General features: G+C 37.0%; 1 protein-coding gene across 4 annotated transcripts in view; it reads left to right on the top strand.

The window, feature by feature from the left end:
- DIAPH3 (diaphanous related formin 3) overlaps positions 1-23056 on the top strand; it is a 441105-nt gene that overhangs the window by 225933 nt on the left and 192116 nt on the right. For all 4 annotated transcript variants that reach the window (XM_033105125.1, XM_033105126.1, XM_033105127.1 and 1 more), the window contains one exon: positions 20475-20714. In XM_033105125.1, coding sequence (XP_032961016.1) covers positions 20475-20714 — 240 coding nt within the window. The remainder of the gene's footprint in view (positions 1-20474; positions 20715-23056) is intronic.

The raw sequence follows: 23056 nt of genomic DNA, 5'->3' as shown, positions 1-23056 counted from the left end.
TGTTTGACAAATATTTATTGAATACCTACTGTGTGCTGGGCATTGCTCTAGTTCTGAGTTCATTGCAGTGAACATGCCTGTTAATCCTTGTTGGTCTTATATTTTAGTTGAGGAAAGTAACAATATACACATAATCAAATGTACTGTAGTAATGTAATATCAAGTAATAATACATCCTCCTGAGGAAATGGTGGGATGAGGGTGGTGATACCTGTGCGATTAACACGGTGTTGCATGTGCGATGCACGCAGTGTTACGTGTGCAGTTGACATGGCATTACATGTGTGATTAACATGCCTGGGAAGGCGTCTCTGAGGAGGTAATATTTGAGCAGAAGCCTGGGTGACTTCAGCTAGTTTCGTGGCTCTCTTGGAGAAGCATGTTATAGACACAGGAGACCACAAGTCCCAAGGCTCTGAGGGACAGGTGAGTGTGCACCGTTGAGGCCAGTGGCCAAGGCAAAGTGATTGAGGGGGCAATGACACTAGGGAGGCCACCAGGCCATGGCATGTGGACTGGGGACTTTACCCTGAGGAAGCCATTGGAGGAGCGTTTAAACAGTGAGGTGATCAGATCATTGCTGTAGGAGTAGTGTTCTGGCAGCTGTGTGAGGAACAGATTGTGGGGAGGACCATAAATGAAGCCAATGGCCAGTTAACACGCTGTTACAATGATCTAATAATTAAGGTGAGAAATAGTGCTAGCCTGACAGGCTCGATGGCATTGCCACTGGTGAGAAGTGATCAGAATAACTCCGAAGGTAGGGAAGACAAGATTTCCGATAGATTGGATTTGGGGGTATGAGGACACTCACGGGTGATCCCAGTTTCTTGGCCATTTACAGGGATGAGGAAAAGATGCAGGAAGAGCAGACTGTGGTAGAGAAGGTCACTTTAAGTGTTCGTCGACATCCAAGGAGACAGGACGTGTGCAGTTGGGGTGTAATCTGGGAGTTCGGGGCTGGATGTGTACATTTGGGAGCCAGTCTCACACAGGTGCCATTTAGAGCTGTGGGACTAGATGAGATCACCAAGGGATTGAGTTAGAAATGTAACACCGGAGGCAGTGGGGCAAGGCGAATACGCAAACCTCACTGCTTTTCTCGGTCTTCTCTGCAGAGGGACTCGTCAGCAGCCAAGCTTTGTTTGTTTTTGCTGCAGGTCACCCCCCTCTCTGAGGAAAATTGCAATCCATGGTCTAGGGAATTGTCCAAAGTGATTTTATAATATGACACTATTGCAGTTTGTTTCAAAAACTAAGCATAAGCTGGGGTGAAAGGGCTATTTGGCATTTGGAAGATATAATTCATCAGGGACCTTTTGAAGGAAGCTTGTGGTCATGTGACTATATATCTGTGCAAAGAAAGAAAAAAACTACTTTTGCCTCCAAACCTTGCCCTGATAAAAAAACACCAAACTGAATAATCTCTAATACATCATAATAATAAGTATATAGTGCCTATGTTATGAACTAAGATAAAGTTAGAATGCCAAAAAATGTGCAGGCATATTCCTTGATAAAATAACTCCCGTTTAATCAAGAGATTGAGTTCATTTAGTTCAAATCTACATCAAAATCGTAATATCAAATCCTGCCATTAAGGGGAAAAAATCACTCACACACTCGCAATTGTGTTCTTTGTAGAGTGGGAGGATAAATGGATTTGAACTCTGAGTGAATTCTCTTAGGAGTTTTTGTTACCCTTGTTCCTTTGAAATTAGTAGAATGTCAGCTATATTAAATAACTCTGCGATTCTTTAATTTATTGGAACTAATAAAAACACAGCATGATCAGAATAATATGCTATTTCATTGACTTACTAACTGTAGTATGTCTGAGAAAGTTGGAACGTGCAACTGGGATTATCTCAGTCTTCCCCACTTTTTTCACTCTGTGGCAAACGGTACGAAATTTTGCTTGTGTTTTATGTAACGTGCATGGAAAATGTGTGAAAGAACTTCATAATATTGAGAAATGACACCCATCTCATTTAATTTTCAACACATTTCTAAACGCAACAGCCAGTGACAAGTCAGCTCATGTTTGTCCCTGCCTATAGCCCTACCTGCCTCCCCACCCCTGAAGAGAATCCTAAATCCTTGCAGTGGCTGCTGTGCTCTGCAGACCCTGCCCCTGCCTTGCTGTTTCATGCCTCATCTACTACCACTCCTCCCTGGCTAGCTCAGCTTTAACCACGCGGCCCCCGTGCTGTTCCTCAGACATGTCAATCACAGCGTTGGGGGTTTTACATTTGCTGCTGACTCTCCCTGGACTTTGCATCCTTCTGATGTTCAAATGGCTTGCTCCCTCACATCCCTCCTGGCTTTCTTCATATGTCAACTTCCAGACGTCTTCTCTGAGTACTCTATTTGAAATTGCATGCCCAGCTGGCCTTAGCACTTTTTGTCCTCTTCCCTGTTTTTTCTCCCAAGTACTCATTGTCCTCTCTCTCATGTACTGTAGTGTGTTCTGTCTGCTGACCTCTCCTTGAATCTGTCATAAGAATGTTCGTGATGGCAGGACATTCTCTTGGGTATGTGCCGGTGGATTCCTGACGTCTTGAGCAATGCCTGGCTTGTAATAAGTGTTCGATAAATAAATATCTGATGAATGAATAAATAACTTTCCCTGAGGCACTTTACAGTTTATTCTGCATATTGGAAAACTGAAACCATTCAGCTCTTGGCTTACTGAGGCTTGCCATGCAGCAGGTTCCTGGTATTAAAACTTGAATCTGGCTTAAAACAACTTCTTTCGTATTCCAGATTTCTTCAAATAGCCTTCGTTGCATTTCTAGTTTAGTTAGACAGACCTGAGTTTGAATCCTTAATTTACCATATACTAGCTATGAAACTCTGGGACAAGTCTCTTAACACCTCTCAGTTTCATTTTCTTTATTTATAAAATGTATGTGAATTTAGAACCTATCTTATTAGCTCGTGGTGAAATTTGAAGGAGAGCATGTATGTGTGCAGTCAGGAGTGACTAATACGTGCCCAGTTCTGTTCGCTGCTATCACCACCATCATCATATTTCCATTTTGAATGTCTTTTCTTCTCATCTGTTACAGTCCAGTTCAGGACTAACTTTAAGAGCCATTTCCTACTTTACATTTAGAATTTTCTTTCACTGTTCTGTGATCTAGCATGTTTTCTGTGTGTGCTTGTGCTCCCATCACTGTCTTAAGAGTTAGTCTCTTAGTGGGTGGACAGTCTCATGATTCCATATCCAACATATGTCCCTTTCATCTCTCGTCTTGTATGCTCTCAACCTGAGGTCCGCATTTCACCCTACTAGCTTTATCCACTTTCTTCTTGTTCTCTCTTCTGGCTCTGTTGTGCTTCTTTTCTGACTCCTTCCCTGGCTCTTTTCCCATTTCTTCCAATACTTACTAAACATCTTACTCAGATTCTTTTCTCTATTCTCTTTTCATACACCCCACTTTTCAATGATTTTACCCACCCCACACTTATTTATTAATAACTCCTTTTGAACATCTTCCAGACGTTTTGTACTTTGACTTTTAAATTTACACAATGTAATGTCACACAAAGCAGCCAGGGGGATGAGTTAGGGGGCGTCACAAAGGTAAGTACTGACTCATGAACATTTCAGCTGTGAACAGTCATCTTGACTCCCAGACCTCATGTTGAGACATGGTGCTGGAATGTTTTCTGTTCATGGGAAGAACCTTCAGGAGTACGAGACAAATTACTGAAACACTGATTGGAATAAGCTTTTCTTCTAATATTAGTTGTACATGTTGGAGCCAGAAGTAAGCTTTAAGTTTTCGACCTCCCAGTCTTTGACTAGGTCTATCCAACTGAGGACTTGAGCCTTAGAAATCCCTTGAAATTAAGATCATCCAAATGCAGACAGTAACAGCTTGATGGTTATTACGGGAAGTGTGCTCAACGACAAAAAAAAAAACAACCCTGCAAATTTATTTTAATTATCTGAGATATTATAAAACAGCAGGTTGGCCTTCTGCTTGTAAATGATGTCATGCAGTGGGATGGTTAGAGGAGATTAAAATATTCTTCTACGTGAGTTTAGTCTGATTATTTTTTAATATGCTAGCTGAGAGTTGTGATTCTTAGAAGATGAGGGTTTGGATACCGTGTTTCCCTGAAAATAAGACCTAACTGGAAAAGAAACCCTAGCATGATTTTTCTGGGTGACATTCCCTGAACATAAGCCCTAATGCATCTTTTGGAGCAAAAATTAATATAAGACCTGGTCTCATTTTTGAGGAAACACGGTAATAGGAGCAGGGAGATAGATGGATTTTGGAGCTTCAGGTAAATGACATGAGTATTGCACCAAATGAGCAACTGTCGAGGAGCCAAGTAATTAACCTGACAGTTATAGTATTGACTTTTGTATAGCGATGTCCAGTTCACGCAGTATGTGTGCGTACATTTATCTGATTTATGCCTCACAACTGTGCCTGCAAGTGGCACGACCTGAAACTCATAGCATTGGTGACTGACTTAGCCATGAACCCCCACCTCTCAGAAACGGAAGAGAAGGAATCCAGCTCAGGATTTCTGACTCCACATTTCCATAGTGTATATTGTCTCTCCCACACTGTGCAGCTTCCAGATATAAGACTGTTGATCTCTCTGCAAAGAAGTGGACGTATGTAGGAGGTGGGGAAGGGCCAGTGAATGCAAAGGGAAGTGTTTTACCAGATACTTTAGTCTACGAGGTGTTCTTGCCCAGAACCAGTCCTGTCCCTGCTTTTCTTTGCAGAAAGCAAATATTAACGGTTTGTTATCGCCAGAAACTCAGGGCCAGGATGGGAGGGAAATGCTCTGTCCTTTCTTGAAGAGCCTGGTGAGTGTAGATGTTTCTGGAATGTGGACTGCCTTATCTGGCTCATTACTCTTAGGACGTGATCACTGACTTCACTAGAGAAGACTGTCCCTCCTTTTCCGTCCCCTAGTTGACAGGAACTGGCACTCTGACGCTAAGGGTCAGAGCCCTTGAAAACTTCTGCCGGATACCCAGAGTCAATTGTATAGTTTTATTAATTTAGTTTGCATTGTCACTCCTGGGACAGAGGTTGGTAGTGTTTTGGTCCCATATTCATTTAGTTTATTATAGTTCTTGTCTGTGTTTCTTTTTCTTTTCCCTCTTTCTTTGCTTTCATTATATTTTTATTTTGAATTGTATGTTTCATTAAACATCCTTATCTTCCAAATCACACTTGCTCTTTTGAAAGGATCAATGCATTTTTTTCTGTCTAACAAGATCAAGTTTCCTGTCCTCAACTTAGCTATTATCCATTATGAATGCTATTTTTTCTTTCTTTACCAAGGATGCCAATTTTGTATCCAAGTCAACATATTTATTTAAGGGTTGAGATAGGAAACAAAGTGATTGTTTCCCCGTTTAGTGAAAAGCTGATGTTAACTTTTGTACCACCTGCATCACCACTACCAAATCATTTCTCTTATTATAATATTTGTTCGGATTGCTGTCTGCTAGGAAAATCTAGTTTGTGGGTGTATATGTGGGTGTGTACTGTACCATTTGTAGCACATTGACTTACATTTCTACATTAAATAGTCACGATTCAGTATAAATATCAATGGTTACGACTTGTAATTCTCGTAGTTTGTGGCTTTATGCAGAAACTGTGATAGGACCAGTATTCTGTCGGATTTTTTTTTTTTTTTTTTTTTTAACTAATGTCACATTGTGTTTCTTCCTGTAGTAAGCTTTGTGGCATCACTGAAGTTTCATTCTCTGGGCAAGTAGAGTCTTTCTGTCCTATTTATTGATGTTTCCCTATAAGCAGCTCCCCTTGGAACCACTGGCCATGGGGAAGCACCTACGTCATTCTGATCAATTGCATGCTTGAATATTCTGAAGGGATTGAAGGTTCTAGTAGCTTTGTGTTATGGATTTCCTTGAGGCTGTCTTTATGATTTTCCTAAGTTCTGACCCAGAAGTGTTCGAAGTGCTCAATTTTGAATGTAATTAAAATTCCTTTTTAGTGCCATGACAATTCTTTCCTTTATTGCTTAATTGTCTGTTTGCTATTTGCTGTACTAATTCTCTTACTTTATGCACTTTTTCATCTTCTTTGCTTTTCTAAGTTTTTCTCTTAGGAGAGGCTGTATCAGCTGTGTTCTTAGCCTCCTATTTCTTAGTGGAATCTTATAACCTCCTTTGGAATTATCCATGTTTCTGACTGCTGGATCTAGTAGGGACTTCTCTTGCAAGTTGAAGACAACTTTTCCCCCCAACTTGATCGTCCCCAACTGCACTTTTCCACCTAGTTTTTCCTATCCGTTGGTCTTAGCCACAGCTTCATCCTTTATTATAGGTTGGTTCAAAAGTAATTGCGGTTTACAAGGTTAAAAATAATTGTAAAAACCGCAATTACTTTTGCACCAACTTAATAGTTATATCCCTTGTCTGAATCCTGCCTTCAGATTTCCCTCTGTCTTAGCACACTGTCAATCAGGATCCACACAGTTCTTCCATTCTGCTCGAATGCAGATCACAGGCCTGGCCCCTCTGGCATCTTTGGACAAAGCAATGGATACACTTTATTACCAAAGGGCAGAGGCATGGCCTGAAAATGTATCACAGTGATTTGATTCAAATGCTCCCAAAATGCACCCACCAAATCAATGGCTTGAACTGAAACATGAACCCAGACACTGAATGAATTTCTGAAAGGCCATTGATTTATTTGCACACGTCCCTGAATGAATTTTATTTGTTCTAATGTATAAAGGTGCGGGGGGAAGCACAAACAGTCAATACTAAGACACACAGCAAGGTGTCATTCTCAATGGGCTTATGTTTGGAATAAATACAAAAACACCTTTGCCATTAATTTTCTGGCATCAGAAAGAGCAAGATTTTGTAACATGGCATCGGAAGAATTAAAGTCATGGGAAGGCATTGCTCATTTAAGTGTGTTTTGGGCAGAGTTGTTATTTTAAAGTATGGGCTAGCTAGCCAATGTTACAAGAAAAGGCCCTTTTATTCTTTACCACTTTTGAATAAACTAATCTATAACATAGAGAATTTTTCCTGTGTTACTTTCTCTTACCTCCACTACCCCAAACCCTGTCTCTCCAAAGTCTCACTCTAAATTTTAATGTCTAGTAGTGAAATCTGCTTCTGCAGATAGAGTTAAAAGGGTCACGTAGCTGGAATTACATCCAAGATCTGTGTTGTGTTTTTTGTTTGCATCCTACCTCCAGCTCTAACTTTCCCTTTTACTCTGTGACTGATTAATTTTCACCTGGTCCACTGATCAATCGTGAACATGTAATTAGTTAACCACATGCAAGTTGAGAGGATTTAGCAAAAATGGCTTTTGAATGTAAGTATCATGTTTATGGTATTCTAATGATTTCTTATAATCGCTCTTTTGTTAAATGAAATTCTGAAAGTCAGCAGGGATTGCCATGCTTACAGTGCTTTGTTTCATACATGTTTATGAAGGGCAAAGGGAAGCCAAATTTAAAGTAGAATGAAATATGGGTATTTATCTTAGATCAATTATTTTTGGGAAAAGATAAAATTTCTTGTTAAACTTGGCAAGAGTGGAAGTAAAATCAGGCACCTGTTAGTCCAAGTTGATGGGGAAAATGCCATGAAGAAAACGGCAGTGTACAAGTGGATTAAACGGTTTCCTGAGAGGAGAGAACACATCACTGATGAAGAGAGGTCAGGGCGGGTGGCCAGTAACGAGCAGAACTGACGAAAATATTGCAAGAATTTGTCGAATTGTTCGTCAAAATTATCAGCTGACTGTGAGAAGCATAGCAGACCAAGTAAACATCGATAGAGAAATACAGGAAAATCTTAACTGAAAATCTTGGCATGAGAAAGGTGTGTGCAAAAATGGTCCCGAAGGAGCTCACTGATGAACAAAAGCAAAGGAAAGTCAAAGTTTGCCAAGACCCTTGGGAGAGGCAAGACGATGTTTTGGGCCATGTTATCACTGGCGATGAAACATGGGTGTACCAATACGACCCTGAAACAAAGTGTCAAAGTGCAGAATGGAAATCATCCAATTGTTCACAGTCAAAAAAGTTCTATCAGTCCAAATCAAGAGTCAAAATGATGTTGCTAACCATTTTTGATTTCAGAGGGATTATTCATTATGAATGTGTACCAACTGGACAAATAGTTGACTAAGTTTACTATTTGGAAGCCCTGAAAAGGCTGCATGAAAAAGTTAGACGAAAATGACCTGAACTTTTCGCCAACAATTCATGGCTCTTGCATCACAACAATGCACCAGCTCACAGGGCACTGTCTGTGAGGGAGTTTTTAGCCAGTAAACAAATAACTGTATTGGAACAGCCTCCCTACTCCCCTGATCTGGCCCCCAATGACTTCTTTCTTTACCCAAAGATAAAGGAAATATTGAAAGGAAGACATTTTGATGGCATTCAGGATATCAAGGGTAGTAAGATGACAGCTCTGAGGGCCATTCCAGAAAAAGATTTCCAAAATTGCTTTGTATTTCATATGAGTCAACTTGTTCACTCAACTAGTCACTATTACAGCTCAGTTGTGAACCATAGTTTTAAGTCCTTTAGGACACCTCTTTGTGTCTTTTCTGTCACTTCTAATAGTGGCAGTCACTCCTGTGTTTGTTTGCCATAAGTGCCTACTTTACTTGAAGTTGCTATTAGCAGTCGTTTCTGCATGCTTCGTTATCGGAGCAATTTATTTTTTAATATTTAAAAATTAACTTTGCATTATTATTAGAGACAAGTTACTTAGAGTATTTACATAGGAAATTGAATTGTTGAATTGTTGACATTGAAATTAACTTTTTGGAAATTTTGTTAATTTCTACTTTTTCTTCACTGGGATTTTAAATCTTCTATATAGACAACTAAAAAGTGGGGCACTGAAGTCCTTATTGGGAATTGTGGGTTTTTGTTGTTGTTGTTGTTTGGTACAGAAACATGGTGCTTTCTAGTCAGACGGTCTATGTAGTATTACATTTTATGGCACAATCTGCTTAATTTGTTTCATTTGCAAAAACAAAACAAAGCCTCATTATAGTCACATACTAATTACTAGCCATGCCTCATTCATTTGAAATAGAGCCTAAAGCGTTTTGTAGTTATAAGCAAAAAAGGTCTCTTATGATTCATCACTTTGCAAACAGCCTTGTTTAAAGGTTGCTTTTTAGATCCAGGTATCTTCTAGTGCCTGAGAAGTATTTTCTATATTCTGCAAATCTCATTATATAGGCCTATATATTCTAAGACTTTTGGAAACATAATGGAAAAGCGGCGACTGAACCTATGGTACTAACTTACTATAGAGTTAGGCAGTTTTATCACACTTGTGGTTTACGGTGTAATTGTTGTAGATATAGACTGATTTATTTTATGTTTTATTCTTCCATCTTTAAAGGTCTGTAAAGTACATTTTTAATAAAGTTCAGTAATACTACGATGGGTAGTGTACTCTCAGTGGACTGTCCTGATTAACACAAAAGTGAATATTTGATGAAAATAGTTTACATACATACTGTTTACGTTGTTTCAAAGCATCTCCCTATAAATTATTTATTACAAAAGAAAAATATAGTAACTTTATATTGGAAAAACTGGTGGACATCACCTTTAACCAAATATGTATGTTATGTATGTATCTATCTATAGAGAGATACATACATATATATGTTTTTCTTTATTAAATATATATTATGTCGTATAATACCCATATTATATGGAAAGGAAGAGGGCAAATATGATAAAACATATAGGGCAAAATGGAAACAATTGGATAATCTGGGTAAAGAGTGGATTTTGTTTTCTTAAAACAGAAATTATAAAAGGTTTCAAAAATTCCATTTATAGTAACATAGAAAATAACTTACTTAGGAATAAATTTAGCCATAGCAGTGTAAACCACTAACAATGATAAAACTGGACAAAATATGCAAGGCTTCTGTTTTAAAACAGTAGACAACTAGTAGAGAAAAACTACAAACCTTGAGAGAACAGAAACTCATAAACTTCAGGAATGCCCAGCTTTTGACATGGTGAAAGATTCCAGTTATAGCATTGAGAACTAGAGTTCGAGCAGAGAGTTTGGTTTTCTCAGAGCTGAGAAGGCAGAGATCACAGTTTATGGCAGCTCAAACAGCTGGAATCGCAGGGCCAGAAATTATAAGGGAAGGGATTGCACAGATAGGGACAGCAGTACCTATATGGGGATCTCCCTTGAGACTGGAGGCTGGGCTTTCAGATGCTGAGCAACATTTGTCATGTAGCACTACAAAAGTAGGGTGGGCCAGAGGTCCAGCACTACTGGGAGCCATTGGATTTCTGACCCTACGAGACTAGAGAATTCTTTCCACTAATTCAGCAGTCACTCAAACAACTGGAAAGGTTGTGTGTTCTTTAGGAATGAGGACAACAAGTACCTACTCTAGACCCACCCTAACAAAACCTGTAATCAAATCCTGCAAACTCTTCTGGGAAGGAAGTTTGGAGATTGAGTCCTACCAAGTTAGAGGGGCTCAGGCAACACCTCTTATTTTTCACAGAGCCACGTTGAGTGTGAACTCAAGCCTATACAGTTAAAGGCTATCATCCAGTAATTGATGTTCCCTCTCAAACAAGAATGAACATTCTTCAAAAGAATAGTACAACTCTACAGTTGTAACATTACAATGTTTAATTAACAAGAAAAGAATTATAAAGTGGGATGTATTGTCAAAGAAAAAAATGTCAAACCAGATCCAAGATGGCCCAGATTTTGGATTTCCTATGCAAAGAATTTAATGTGGATATTATGAACATTTTCAAAGAATTAAAGGAAATTGTCTTCAAGGAATTAAAGGAAAACATGGTCTTAATTAAGGAGTCTTTGCAAGAAAATTAAAACTATAAAAATTGAACATACAGAAATTCTCAAAGTGAAAATTTCAGTAAATGAATTGAAATATTTAGTGCAGGCGACTAAAAGTATATTGGAGATAGCAAATGAGTCAGTGAATTTGAAGGCGGATCTATAGAAATTATTTTCTTAAAAATATAGGCAAAAATAACTGTATAAAGAAATGAACAGAATCTCGGATACTATTGGGTAAATACCAATCTGTATTGGGTAAACACCTGTGATTGGAGTCCCAAAAGGGTAAGAGAGTAAGATTGTGGCTGATAAAGTATTTGACAAAATAATGGTGAAAAAATTCCAAATTGAGTGAAGAACATAAACTTACCATTCAAGAAGCTCTGCAGGCTCAACCAGGATAAATACAAAGAAAAAGGTAACCCTGACACATCTGGTCAAACTGCTGAAAGCCAAAGATAAAGAGAAAATTGTGAAAGTAACTTTGGGGGGTGTGGGGAGACATATTACATATAGGAAAACAAGGATGAAAGCTTTTGCTGGCTTTGCAGAAATAATGGAAAGTAGAAGTAAACAGAAGGGTGTATTATTTTAAAGTATTGAAATCTAAAAACCCTATAAACTCGAAATTCTCTATTTAGTAGATATTCTTCCAAAAGTAGGGTAAAATAAGACATTTTTAAGTGCTATTAAACCTAAGAGAGTTTGTGGCCATCAGACCTACCCTACAAGAAATGCTAAAGTTTGTTCTTCAAGTCAAAGGAAAATAATATCCTATGGAAACTCAGATCACCAAAAGAAATGAAGAGCATCTGAAGTAGTAAATAAACTATGTTTTCTTTTTTTCATAATTTGCTTAAAACCAATAATAACAAAAATACTGCAGAATAGGATTTATAATATACATAGAAGTAAAAGAAATCATAGTAATTGCACAAATGACGGGGTACAGCAAATGAAATTGTGCTATTGTAATGTAATGCCCATGAAATGAACCAGAAGGTGTGAAATGTAAGTGAAATGTTGGAAGAGTGAGGCAGGAAATGAAAAACATGAACAAGTGCAATATTTACTAAATACTAACTCTAAAATGGCTAATACACAAATATGCATCTTTAGTCTTAGAGCAACCAGAAAAGTGTAATAAAAAGAGTTATAGTTCAGAAGCCAGTAGAAGAAATAAAATGGAATACTAAAAACTGATTAACACAAAATCAAGAAAGGGACAAAGAAAGGTAAAAATCAGAACAGGCAAATGGAAAACAGACAGTGTGAACAATAAGAAAAGTAGCATCGTTATGTATATTTCAGAGAATGTGTGTTTCAAGGCCAAGCATGTTATAAGAAATGGTGATAAATGGGCACAAGGATAAAAGGACTAATTTACTAGGAGTAAATGATCATCTTAAATATGTGTACTTCTAAAAACAGCATCAAAATTCATGAAGCAAAAACTGGCAAAATTAAATGGAGAAATAGATAGATAACTCCCTAATCATGATGAGACTAATGCTGCTCTTTCAGTAAATCCTAGAGAAATTGACCAAAAAAAAAAAAGGTAAATGTTTTATACATCCAGGTAGTTCTATTAACTAACTTATTCTAATTTTATTCTAATTGATGTTGGTAGAACATTTTCCACACTAGCTGCAGAACATACATTCTTTTCTAATACCAATGGAATGTTCACCAAGGTAGACCATATGGAAACATAAATCAGTAATTTTCAAAAATTTGAAATTTTGAAGATTATGTTTTCTGTCTAAAACAGAATTAAATTGTACAATAATAATAGAACATCTATCTCTCTGTGTTTGAAAGTTGCATAATGTGCTTTTAAATTACTTGTGGTTCAAAGAAAAAATTAGTTTGAATTGAATGAAAATGAAAACACTGAAAAAGAAAACCAAATTTTTAAATGACCAAGATCAGGAATCGAAGAAGAGAATTCACTACAGATAATTAGAGAGTCATGTTGTACACAAACATATATGTAAGGATTGTCAACAAAATATTTATATATCAAATACTGCATCTCATTAATAGGAGAATATAGAATGACCAAATAGTGCAAGGCTGGTTAACATTAAAAAATTAATATCGTTAACCATATTACCAGAAAAAAAAGAAGACAAATCATATTATCTAAATAGATGCAAAATCAAAAGCATGTGGTAGAATTTTAGTTTGTTTATGATAAATAAACTCTCTTGGCAACTAGAAATAGAGGAAGAGTTCTTCAACCTAATAACAGACATCTATGGAGAACCTGGGACTATCCTCATACTTAATGGTAAAAGATTAAGTGCTTTGTCATTTATGATTGGAAACTAGGAAATATCTACTCATCATTTTTCAGCATGATAGTGCACATTCTAACCGGTGTAATAAGAAAAGAAAAATAAATAAGAGGCTTATATATTGGAAATTGAGGAAGTAAACCGTCTTCATTTTTAAACAACCTGATTATGTGAATGCATAAGGAATTTACAATAAACTTTGTTGAAATAAGCAGTGAATTTAACAAGGTCAGGGGATAGATAGTATACCAGAATGAGTTGTATTAATATTTTTCTCTACAGCAATGGTATATTGGAAAGCGAAATGAAAAATAGCACTATTTACAGTAGCATCAAAAAAGTTAAATTACTTAGGGATGCAGTTCACTAAATGTGCTAATTTTTTACACTGAAAACTACAAGATACTGCTGAGAGAAATTAAAGAAGTTGTAAATGAGGTATTTACCATGCTCATAAAGTGGAAAACTCAGTATTGTTAAGATTTTATTTTTCCCTCAAATGATCTATAGATTGCTAATACACATATGATACACATTTCCAATCAGAATCCCAGCAGGTTTTATTATAGCAATTGACATAATTTACACAAATTCATATAACATGCAAAGGACCTAGAATAGATAGAATCAATTTGGAAAAAAACAAACTTGAAGGACTTATACTACTGATTGATATCAAAATGGTAGTGTTTGGTTTAAGGATGTACAAATAAACTTTTTCTGGGAAGTTTAGAAATAAATCCACAAAGAACCCAACAAATGATTTTCAGCAGATACTTGAAAGCTAGTGAATGGGGAAAGGAACTTCTTTGTATCAAATGGTGACGCAAAAGTTGGATATGATATGGACTCACATGAATCTCAATTCTGTATCACACCACACAGAAGATTTAATGAAGGATGGAGTATAGACCTAAACATTCAAATACAAAGTATGAAGGTTCCAGAATAAAACATAACATTGGTAAAGGGGGGTGTAAAATAGTATAAACCACTTTGCAAAATCAGTGTGACAGTTTCTTGTAAAGTTAAGTACACATTCCCACTATATCTTACAGGTATTTAATAGAAATAAAAAGACTCATATAAGAATATTCATAATATCCTGTATTGGTTTTCTCAGGCGGCCATAACAAATGCCCACAACCCTGGTGGCTTAAAACAACACAAAGGTATTCTCTCACATTTCTGGAGGCCAAAAGTCCTAGGTCAAGGTGCTGGCAGGGTTGGTTCCTTCAGAGGTACGGAGGAATCTGTGCCATGCCTCTGTCCTAGCTTCTGGTAGCTACTGGCCATGCTTGGCATTTCTTAACTGTAGCACTACTTCAATCTCTGCCTCCTCCTTCACATCACTGCCTTCTGTTTGTTTTTCTCTCCCCCTTCGCTCCATTTCTATTAAAGTGACATCAGTCATTGGATTTAGGACCCACCCTAAATCTTACATGCTCTCTTCTGGAGATAGTAAACGTCATTAGAGCTGCAGCAAAGATTCTAGTTTCAAATAAGGTCACATTACTAGGTACCTGAAGTAGGACTATCGTACCCTTTTTCGAGTCCCTATTCGACCCAACCCATTACGTACCGTCAAACTAGAAAAGAAAAAACAAAACAAAAACAGCTATCAACAGGAAAGTGGATAAACAAATTTTTGTATGTCCTTGCAATGAAATATTGCTCATTAATAAAACGGAACAAAGTGCTGAATCACACAGTGTGCATTTGTATTTCAAAGTCATTTTGTTGAGTGAAAGAAACCAGAATCAAAGTGTTTACTGTAGGTTTCATTAATACAAATTTCAAGAACAGGCAAAACTAAGTTACAGTGATAGAAATAAAAACATTGGTTTCCTATGGGAGCGTGGGGATTGTGTGGAAACGGACGTGAATGAATTTAAAACACCAGACTGGTTCTGGGTTTTATGCCAGCTTTTTAATTCATCAGATATGAAGCTTATGTGTTAGGAGTGTTTGCTAAGACTGCCAAATTAAATAAGTCTCTCTCTCTCTAGCTTTTCCACTTTCATATCCCGAGAATCTACCGAACTTATCTGGACCACCTGTGAAATCCTTAGTGGCCCCGAATTGATAAGCATTTGTAAACAAAGACAAAGCAATATCTGATATCTGTAGTCAATTGCCTATTTCTTAGATAGCTATTTTATCCTTTTAATATTTTCTGTATAATTCTTGGCTTTGACATTGCTCCAATGGAAAAAAATGTAAAAATCATACCATATATACTTTGCTGTTGTGTAGTTTTTAAAAATAATTTTAGCTTAGGGGTTTTAATATCATAAGGGCACATATATTTTTAAAACATTTTTTGATATTCCGAGCACTACCCAGGCATCAGGCATTTGAATGTTTTTGATGCCTCTTATGAAGTAAAATGAACATTTCTTTATTTCCCTGAGAATTTTGAAGATCATGAAAATATTAGCCCGCTGGTAATGGGTAGAAATTATTCGTTTAGTTTAATGAGAAAAATCAAGTTCAAAATTTTTTCCTGTGTCTTCATTCTATTATTAGATCCGATTCCTTTCTCCTGTTAACTTTTCTTCCTAAACCCTTTATCAAAGATGCATTTTTTTTTTCACATTCTCTTTGCTCATCACACTTCTCCCACAGAGTGTGGAAGAATTAGCTAATATGGAGAGTGCATTGCGGAGGGAATAACACTTTTGGATCTGGGAAAAATATTAAAAATTCAGCACAGCAGGTGGTGGTTGCATATACCAAGGAGAAAGGAAAGAAATAGGAAGGGGTAGTAGGCAGCGCTCACAGAAGGGCCTTCTCCACGGTGTTTTATCAACAACTACTGGGGGGACATCAAAGTCCCCTCTTACTCATCTGAGAACAGTACAAGTAGTTTGAGTATCAGATGGTTTTTAAGTTATGGTTATTAATTTCTACCTTGGGATGCTGTGAGTGGCACATACACTTGATGGCAGTAAATTAACTCTTGGCTCATGTCCTACTGGCCATGTGACCTAGGAGGGGTCATTTAAGCTTCCTGAAATGCTGTGCCATTGTTCTTTATAATTTTGTATTTACGAAACGAATGAAGTCAAGGTTTAGTCAGTCAATTAAGACTGAAGATAGTAACTTTTGAATCAGGTTACTTGTCGTGGTAGAAAGTTAAAGGAATGGTTAGGTAATTTTTTAACCACTTTAAAGAAGAATAACAAAGATATGGAACATATACTAAACTCTCTTTTGCGATGAGGCTACATAAGTCTCTAGGCAGGAGGGGAGGGAAAAAAACCCAACAAGTTTTGAATAAGTTGGCTGCTGAAAAATCTCTTCCTTATAAAAGAAATTGCATAAAGAGAACATAGTTGGTATAAAAATGCCAAACTGATTCTGTTTTTTTTTCCCCATAGAATAATGGATAAAATTAAAATTATATGTGAAAAACACAACCATAATGAGATCATGAAAGATTACATCTCCTTGGGGACGTTTTCTACTTTGTACCCTTTAAGACAGATGGAAAGAATTAGATGAAATGTGCTGTAAGGGTGGCAACGACGACGCTGTGCCTCTCTCAGCACTGAGTGGGCACCCAGTCAATACTTGTGGGCTCATTGATTTTCTGTAGGTCTTTTCATCGTGTTTTGTCCCTGCTCCAACAACACATGTTGCCAACAAACAAAATTTTGAAATAAAAATTACCTTAGGATGCTGGATTTTGCTTGTTGTTAGATTTTCACTAGTCACTGGTTTTAAGGTTATTTCCTTCTGGCATGTGTCATCATATGGTGGTGGGTGGGGAGATTGCAGGAAAAAAAAATACTAGTGAAATCCAATTATTTTTATTTATTTATTTATTTTTTTGCCTTTAGATTTTCAGGTTATATATAACTCAGATTTTGGTGCTGTAGGTTTACCTTGGTAAGATTCAACAATAAATTTAAAGGATACTGCTGTAAAACTGAAATTCTAATTCCCTCTAACATTCTAATTATTAACTATCTTAGTTACTTTTACTATCACCTTCCCTTTCTTCTTTCTTTGTTTTATGACTTTTTGTTACCATTGAGAGTATTTGCTCACTGTAGGTCTCTAGTTTTGCATTCAGCTTAGTCTTTGTCAGCCAGGCCAGAGTGTCCTAGGTTCCTTAGCAAACAAACAGAATGCAAATCCTCAGTGTTGATAGAATATGTGAAGTGATGAGGAAATTTTCTTCAGTTTTTAAAAAATATTTTCTCTCTTTTTTAAATTTTTAATTAAAGTTTATTGGGGTGACAATTGTTAGAAAAGTTACATAGATTTCAGGTGTACAATTCGGTAATACATTATCTATATCTCACATTGTGTGTTCACCACCCAGAGTCAGTTCTCTTTCCATCACCATATATTAGACCCCGTTTACCCTCTTCTAAAGTCCCCCTCCCTCCTTACCCTCTGGTAACCACTAAATTATTGTCTGTGTCTGTGAGTTTTTGTTCCTTCATTTGTTTGTCTTGTTCTTTTGTTGTTTTCAGTTTTATATACTACATATCAGTGAAATCATATGGTTCTCTGCTTTTTCTGTCTGACTTATTTCACTTAGCATTATACTTTCAGGATCCATCCATGTTGTCACAAATGGTCCTATTTCATCTTTTCTTACTGCCGAATAGTATTACATTGTATATATTATTTTCCCATTTTTAAAACCTTTTTTTCTTTGATCCCATCTGAAGAAACAAGCTTTAATTTGATTAATAAGAAAAAGAACCCTGCTATTATTATCATAGATCTTAGAACATTAGCTTTCATTGAGATTTTTTTTAAAGGGGCAACCATTTGGCCTAAAGAGTAGGCTAAATAGTAGACTAAAGATGGGAACTACGTAATTTTAGGTGATTTAGTTGCTTTCCAGCTCAGCAGTTTCCCTAAAGTACATTTATTTCGTATTAGTCAAAATACTAACTTTTCTAAATTTGGAAGAACGAACAATATGAAAAGGACATCTAACAATATTGGTCAAAGACTTGTTCGGTTGCCCTTCCTGACTTTGCTTTGTCAGGGTTTTTCATGAGCACATAACACTTTGTTCTGCATTACATCATAAACTTACTCTATCTTTTCAAGGTACCTGTCCCTGGTACCAGGTAGACTCATTACTCATACAAATCTAGGTTATGTTTTTCTAGGAAAATTAATTACTTCATACTGGCTGCATATGGTTAGCTTGTCAGCAGGAAAACTTTAACATCTTCTGGGGCGGTATCATATAGCCATTTAAGCAGTGTTTTTTTCTCTTTGTGCACAAAGTAGTGCACTAATATATGTTAAAATGAATATATTTTGTAATACTAATGTTTTGCACAGGATACGGGAGAATTCCTTCTCATGTGTATTGCAAAGTGCTAAATTCCTGACTTCATAATCATGAATAAGGTCACAGACTGAAAACAGATTCCATGGGCATTTTACACCTTGGGAATGGCCATAACTATACATACTCATATGCATGTGCTTTTGAATATCTTATTGTTCTAAAGAATATATTAAATGTAATAGGGCATTATACAGAATTGGTCCAATATAATAGGAATTTTGTTCCATTTGCAATGGTTAAGTAAGGATAAGAATTCCAGGGAAGTGAGTCCACTTGGGAGCATTTTAAGACACATGAAGTGACTTTCTGAGACGTAATCACTGCTTAGTCCTACTTTGTGTGCTAGACAACAATGTCCAAACAGAACGAGTCATGCCCACTAAGAATGAGTGTTCCAATAGGGCCTCACTGTGTTTTTCTAAAATTTTATATTACAGAGAAATTATTCTATAAAACCATTAGTAGTAATGTTTCCTTTTTACTTTAAAAAATACCTGTTTTTGAGCCTTGAGGAGTTTTTTACTCTCTTCTAGGAGGAAAAAATAAATACTTTCTCTCAATAGGGGAATTTGAGGACATTCCTTGAAGTACTTTGTAGAGGGGATTCTTATTAACTATACTAGTTGAGCTCTTACAGTGTTGGCTGTGTACACATAAACATTTCACATGTCACGTGCCTGAGGAGAATGCTAGATGTAAATTAGATATAGATATATTTTTTTTTTTCTAAGAAACTTTTCAGTCACTACTAGGATTTGGTCCGTGTGAAGATATTCCCTCAGGGTACCTACTAAGAACTTCATTGTTCAGTTCTTGTTAGAGGAATGTGCTGGCTTGTATTGTTGCGTCATTAAGGCTGTTTCTGTGTTATCCTTGGATCTAACAAGTCCAGGCTTTTGTGTGACATATTTTATTTTAAATAACAATCATTATATGATTAGCAGATGGCTTTCTGCCTCTCTAACAGAAATCCTGTGAGCTTCAAGGGACATTGTTTGTTTAGCTTTCCTTTCAGGTCTGTGACTGACTGAACTATTTTCTATTTTACCCCATCTTGCCCTGTCGCTATTTTATTTTTTTCCTGACCTTGCCTCAAGCTGCTTTTGATGTTTATAATAGTTGTTGAAGTTCAACAGTTACACTGTTAATGCCCCATTAATCTGTTTTGAGTCAAGTTCCTAATATATTTGGTCAAGGGATTCATGAATCTTCGCTTCACCTGTGTTGCCAATACACAGGGGAGTAAGTTTAAGGCAAGAGTTTGCTGACCCTCTAGCCCTTTTGTTCTTTTTGACACGTTCAACCCCCGCTATTCCCAACAGGGACCCAAGAGTCCCGAATAGGGTTAACTTGACATGTGATAGACCTATGGCTTTGCACCTCTCCTTGCCTCCTGCTATGCCCATGTTTCCTAACTCTGTCTGATTCAGTACGTGTCAGGAGGCATTCTACTTTCCTGTGTTTCTGAAGAAAGTCAATTTAGTACAAATTGGGACCTATTTACTGCCCCTCTATCTAACACATATTGTTAACGGTGCTTCTGAGGAAAGCAATTGCTATTTGAAGAAAACAAACCCGCTTTCCACCTTTCTGAATATGTTTTAAACGTGACCCAGCATATTTCAGTATTGAACAAAAATTAATGATATAAATGCTTTATAATTTGTTACCTCTGTATCCTGTTACCTTTTAAAAACTTAGCTATTTTTAAAAATGATATGTGCTTTATTAAACATGATCATTTCATGAAAGCTTTTGATTCACCGAGTACCTAAAATGTTAATTTTTTCCTATTTTGAGGGATGACTCTGAAATCCTCAGAAAAACAAGCAGGGCTTTTCTCTTTTCCTGCTATCAGTTTTAGGGGACATATTGCTTCCTCGGTACTGTCATACCAATAAATCATCCCAGATTACTTGCAGTCATACAGTACTAAAGTATACCATGCATTTTAAAGGGAATCTGCTATTTTCTTTTCAATCAGATGAGCAACGTGAAGAGCCTGCGGCCACGGCTCAGTGCTATTCTCTTTAAGCTTCAGTTTGAAGAGCAGGTGAACAACATCAAACCTGACATCATGGCTGTCAGCACTGCCTGCGAAGAGATAAAGAAGAGCCGAAGCTTTAGCAAGTTGCTGGAACTTGTATTGCTAATGGGAAACTACATGAATGCCGGCTCCCGGAATGCCCAAACCTTCGGATTTAACCTTAGCTCTCTCTGTAAAGTGAGTTGTTTTTTGGCTTTTTTTAAAACACATATTTGCCTGAACACTTACTCTTAAAATGTCATCTCTGATTACGTTATTTAAATGTTTTTATTTTGATGTGCTCATTATCATGAACTTGAACTGAAATGAACCATGAACCCAAACCTAGAGTGAACTCAGCTAATGTACTCAACCTTTGAACTAAATCCAAAATTATTTTTTTCTGATCTGCAAATCCAATAGAAGGATTTTGTTTAATAACAAAATTATTTTGAAAACTTATGCTTTCTCAGTCTAATGAAATGGAACTTCAGAATATTATTTAAACCTAAAACCTAAAAATCATTCAATTCAGGTACCTGCACATGATGGTGTGTGTGTGTGTGTGTGTGTGTGTGTGTGTGTGTGTGTAGAGAGAGAGAGAGAGAGATAACTGCTTAGGATTACCACTAAAATCTTTAACTATTCAAATATTTCTTTGCCTTTTTTTTTTTTGGAAGCAGACTAAAGGGGAGAAGCAAACTTGATATGTATAAAGGGAAAATTATTAGGCATAAACACATCTCAGATGTCACTGATGATTTTGAAATGTTTCTATCTTAATATAATTTTAGAGAATATGAAAATTGAGTAAGTTTAGAGATTTTTTTCTGCTGGGTTCTTCCAGAGGTTAAATTTCCTTACAGCAAATATATTCAATGTTTTATACAACAGAACTCTTTTCTAAGAAGTGGGCCATAGTAATAATGCTTTATTGATCTGCTTACAACAAATTCTTCTCAGTTGCACATCAGAGGAAAAGGGGATGAACAAATTCTCTTGTTCTTGACCTGGTAACATCTACTCTCCCTGACTAAGGAATTTGATTGTTGCTGTTGCCACTTAGGAAGGGAAGGTGAGAAACAAGTTCCACTTCAGCTCAGGGTTTACTGAATAGTTATTCTCTTGGTACTGTCATGACTTTCCTTACATGATTTCCCTGACGTAAGCCGCCCACTGGTAGTGCTTTGTGAGCTTTCCCCTGCCTCATCTCCTCTGTGTATTTTCGTCTCCTTGTTTTCTTAGCTTTCCATAGTCAAGTAAGTTCCTAGCTTGGGTGATGCAGTTCGTAACACATCCATTGAAACCTTCGCACACGTATAGAGGGCTTCCTTATCCTGTGCCAAATGTTTCACCAGATCCTCACATTTAATATATGTGGTTAATATTTACCTAGAATACATGGAACTTATACTTTACACATGTAGACCGTTACTTGTGATCAGATGTTTTAATGGAGCCAAGTACAAGAAGTTAGGGCAGCAGAGTTAAGAGAGGGAAGGAGGGCAGTTAATTGTTCAGAGAGCAATAGGAATTTGAATTGGCTCCGGAAGACTGAGTGGATGTCCCCTGAGAGGAAGAGGCATTCTAAGCAAGAATTAACAGTGGGTGTAAAGGTTATATCATGGCGTGTCTGAGTAGACTGAGCGGTCCCATACAGTTGGAGCCTAGATGGGAGGGGTGTGGAGAGAATGGAAATGAGATAGCACATTGGTCTAGATCATGAAAAGCTTCACATGTCGTGCCTTATGGTGAAGGTTTTATGGAGGCATGGTATTTCTTTCTGTAAGGCAAGTGATGTTATCAGATGTCTTACAGAAAGAAAATTCTAACAGCAGTATAGAAAAAAAGTAAGCTACACTGTCCAATACTGTCACCATTAGCCACACGTGGCTATTTAAATTTAAATAAAATTAAAAATTAATTTTTTTAGTCACACTTGCCGTGAATAAAGTGTTTCTTCGTGCTGGCAGCATAAATATAGCACATTTCCATCATTGCAGCAAGTTCTACAGGGCACTGCTGGGTTAGAGGGTTACAATGGGTAGCGACTCTGTGATTGACTGACATGTAGCACATGGCCTGGGAGAGTGACAGAGGAAATTGGACTGAGAAGATAGATTGGGAGGATTGTGGGAGGTGAAGGAAAAAAGGGAAGGGTCAACCATTACTCCATGCTACTGACATGTTTGAAGTGGTTGCTCAGAAGGTAATGAGTTCAGGCTGTTTTTGGTCTTTCCTTCCCCTTGTTTACCTCAGTGTCTTAAAACACATATGATTGACATGCTTTATTCAACTATTTAGCAATATTTGAGTGTCCACCATATCACAGTACCTATCCTTTGAGGTGATGGAGGCTCAAGCTAAGGTAGTGGCACAGGGGTTTGAGGTACCGTGTTTCCCCAAAAATAAGACCAGGTCTTATATTAATTTTTGCTCCAAAAGACGCATTAGGGCTTATGTTCAGGGGATGTCATCCTGAAAAATCATGCTAGGGCTTATTTTCTGGTTGGGTCTTATATTCGGGGGAAACAAGGTAG

This window comes from Rhinolophus ferrumequinum, chromosome 4, assembly GCF_004115265.2.
Source record: "Rhinolophus ferrumequinum isolate MPI-CBG mRhiFer1 chromosome 4, mRhiFer1_v1.p, whole genome shotgun sequence".
Lineage (NCBI taxonomy): Eukaryota > Metazoa > Chordata > Mammalia > Chiroptera > Rhinolophidae > Rhinolophus > Rhinolophus ferrumequinum.
The sequence above is the reverse complement of the archived record's forward strand: the minus strand, read 5'-3'. Positions and strand labels throughout refer to the sequence as shown.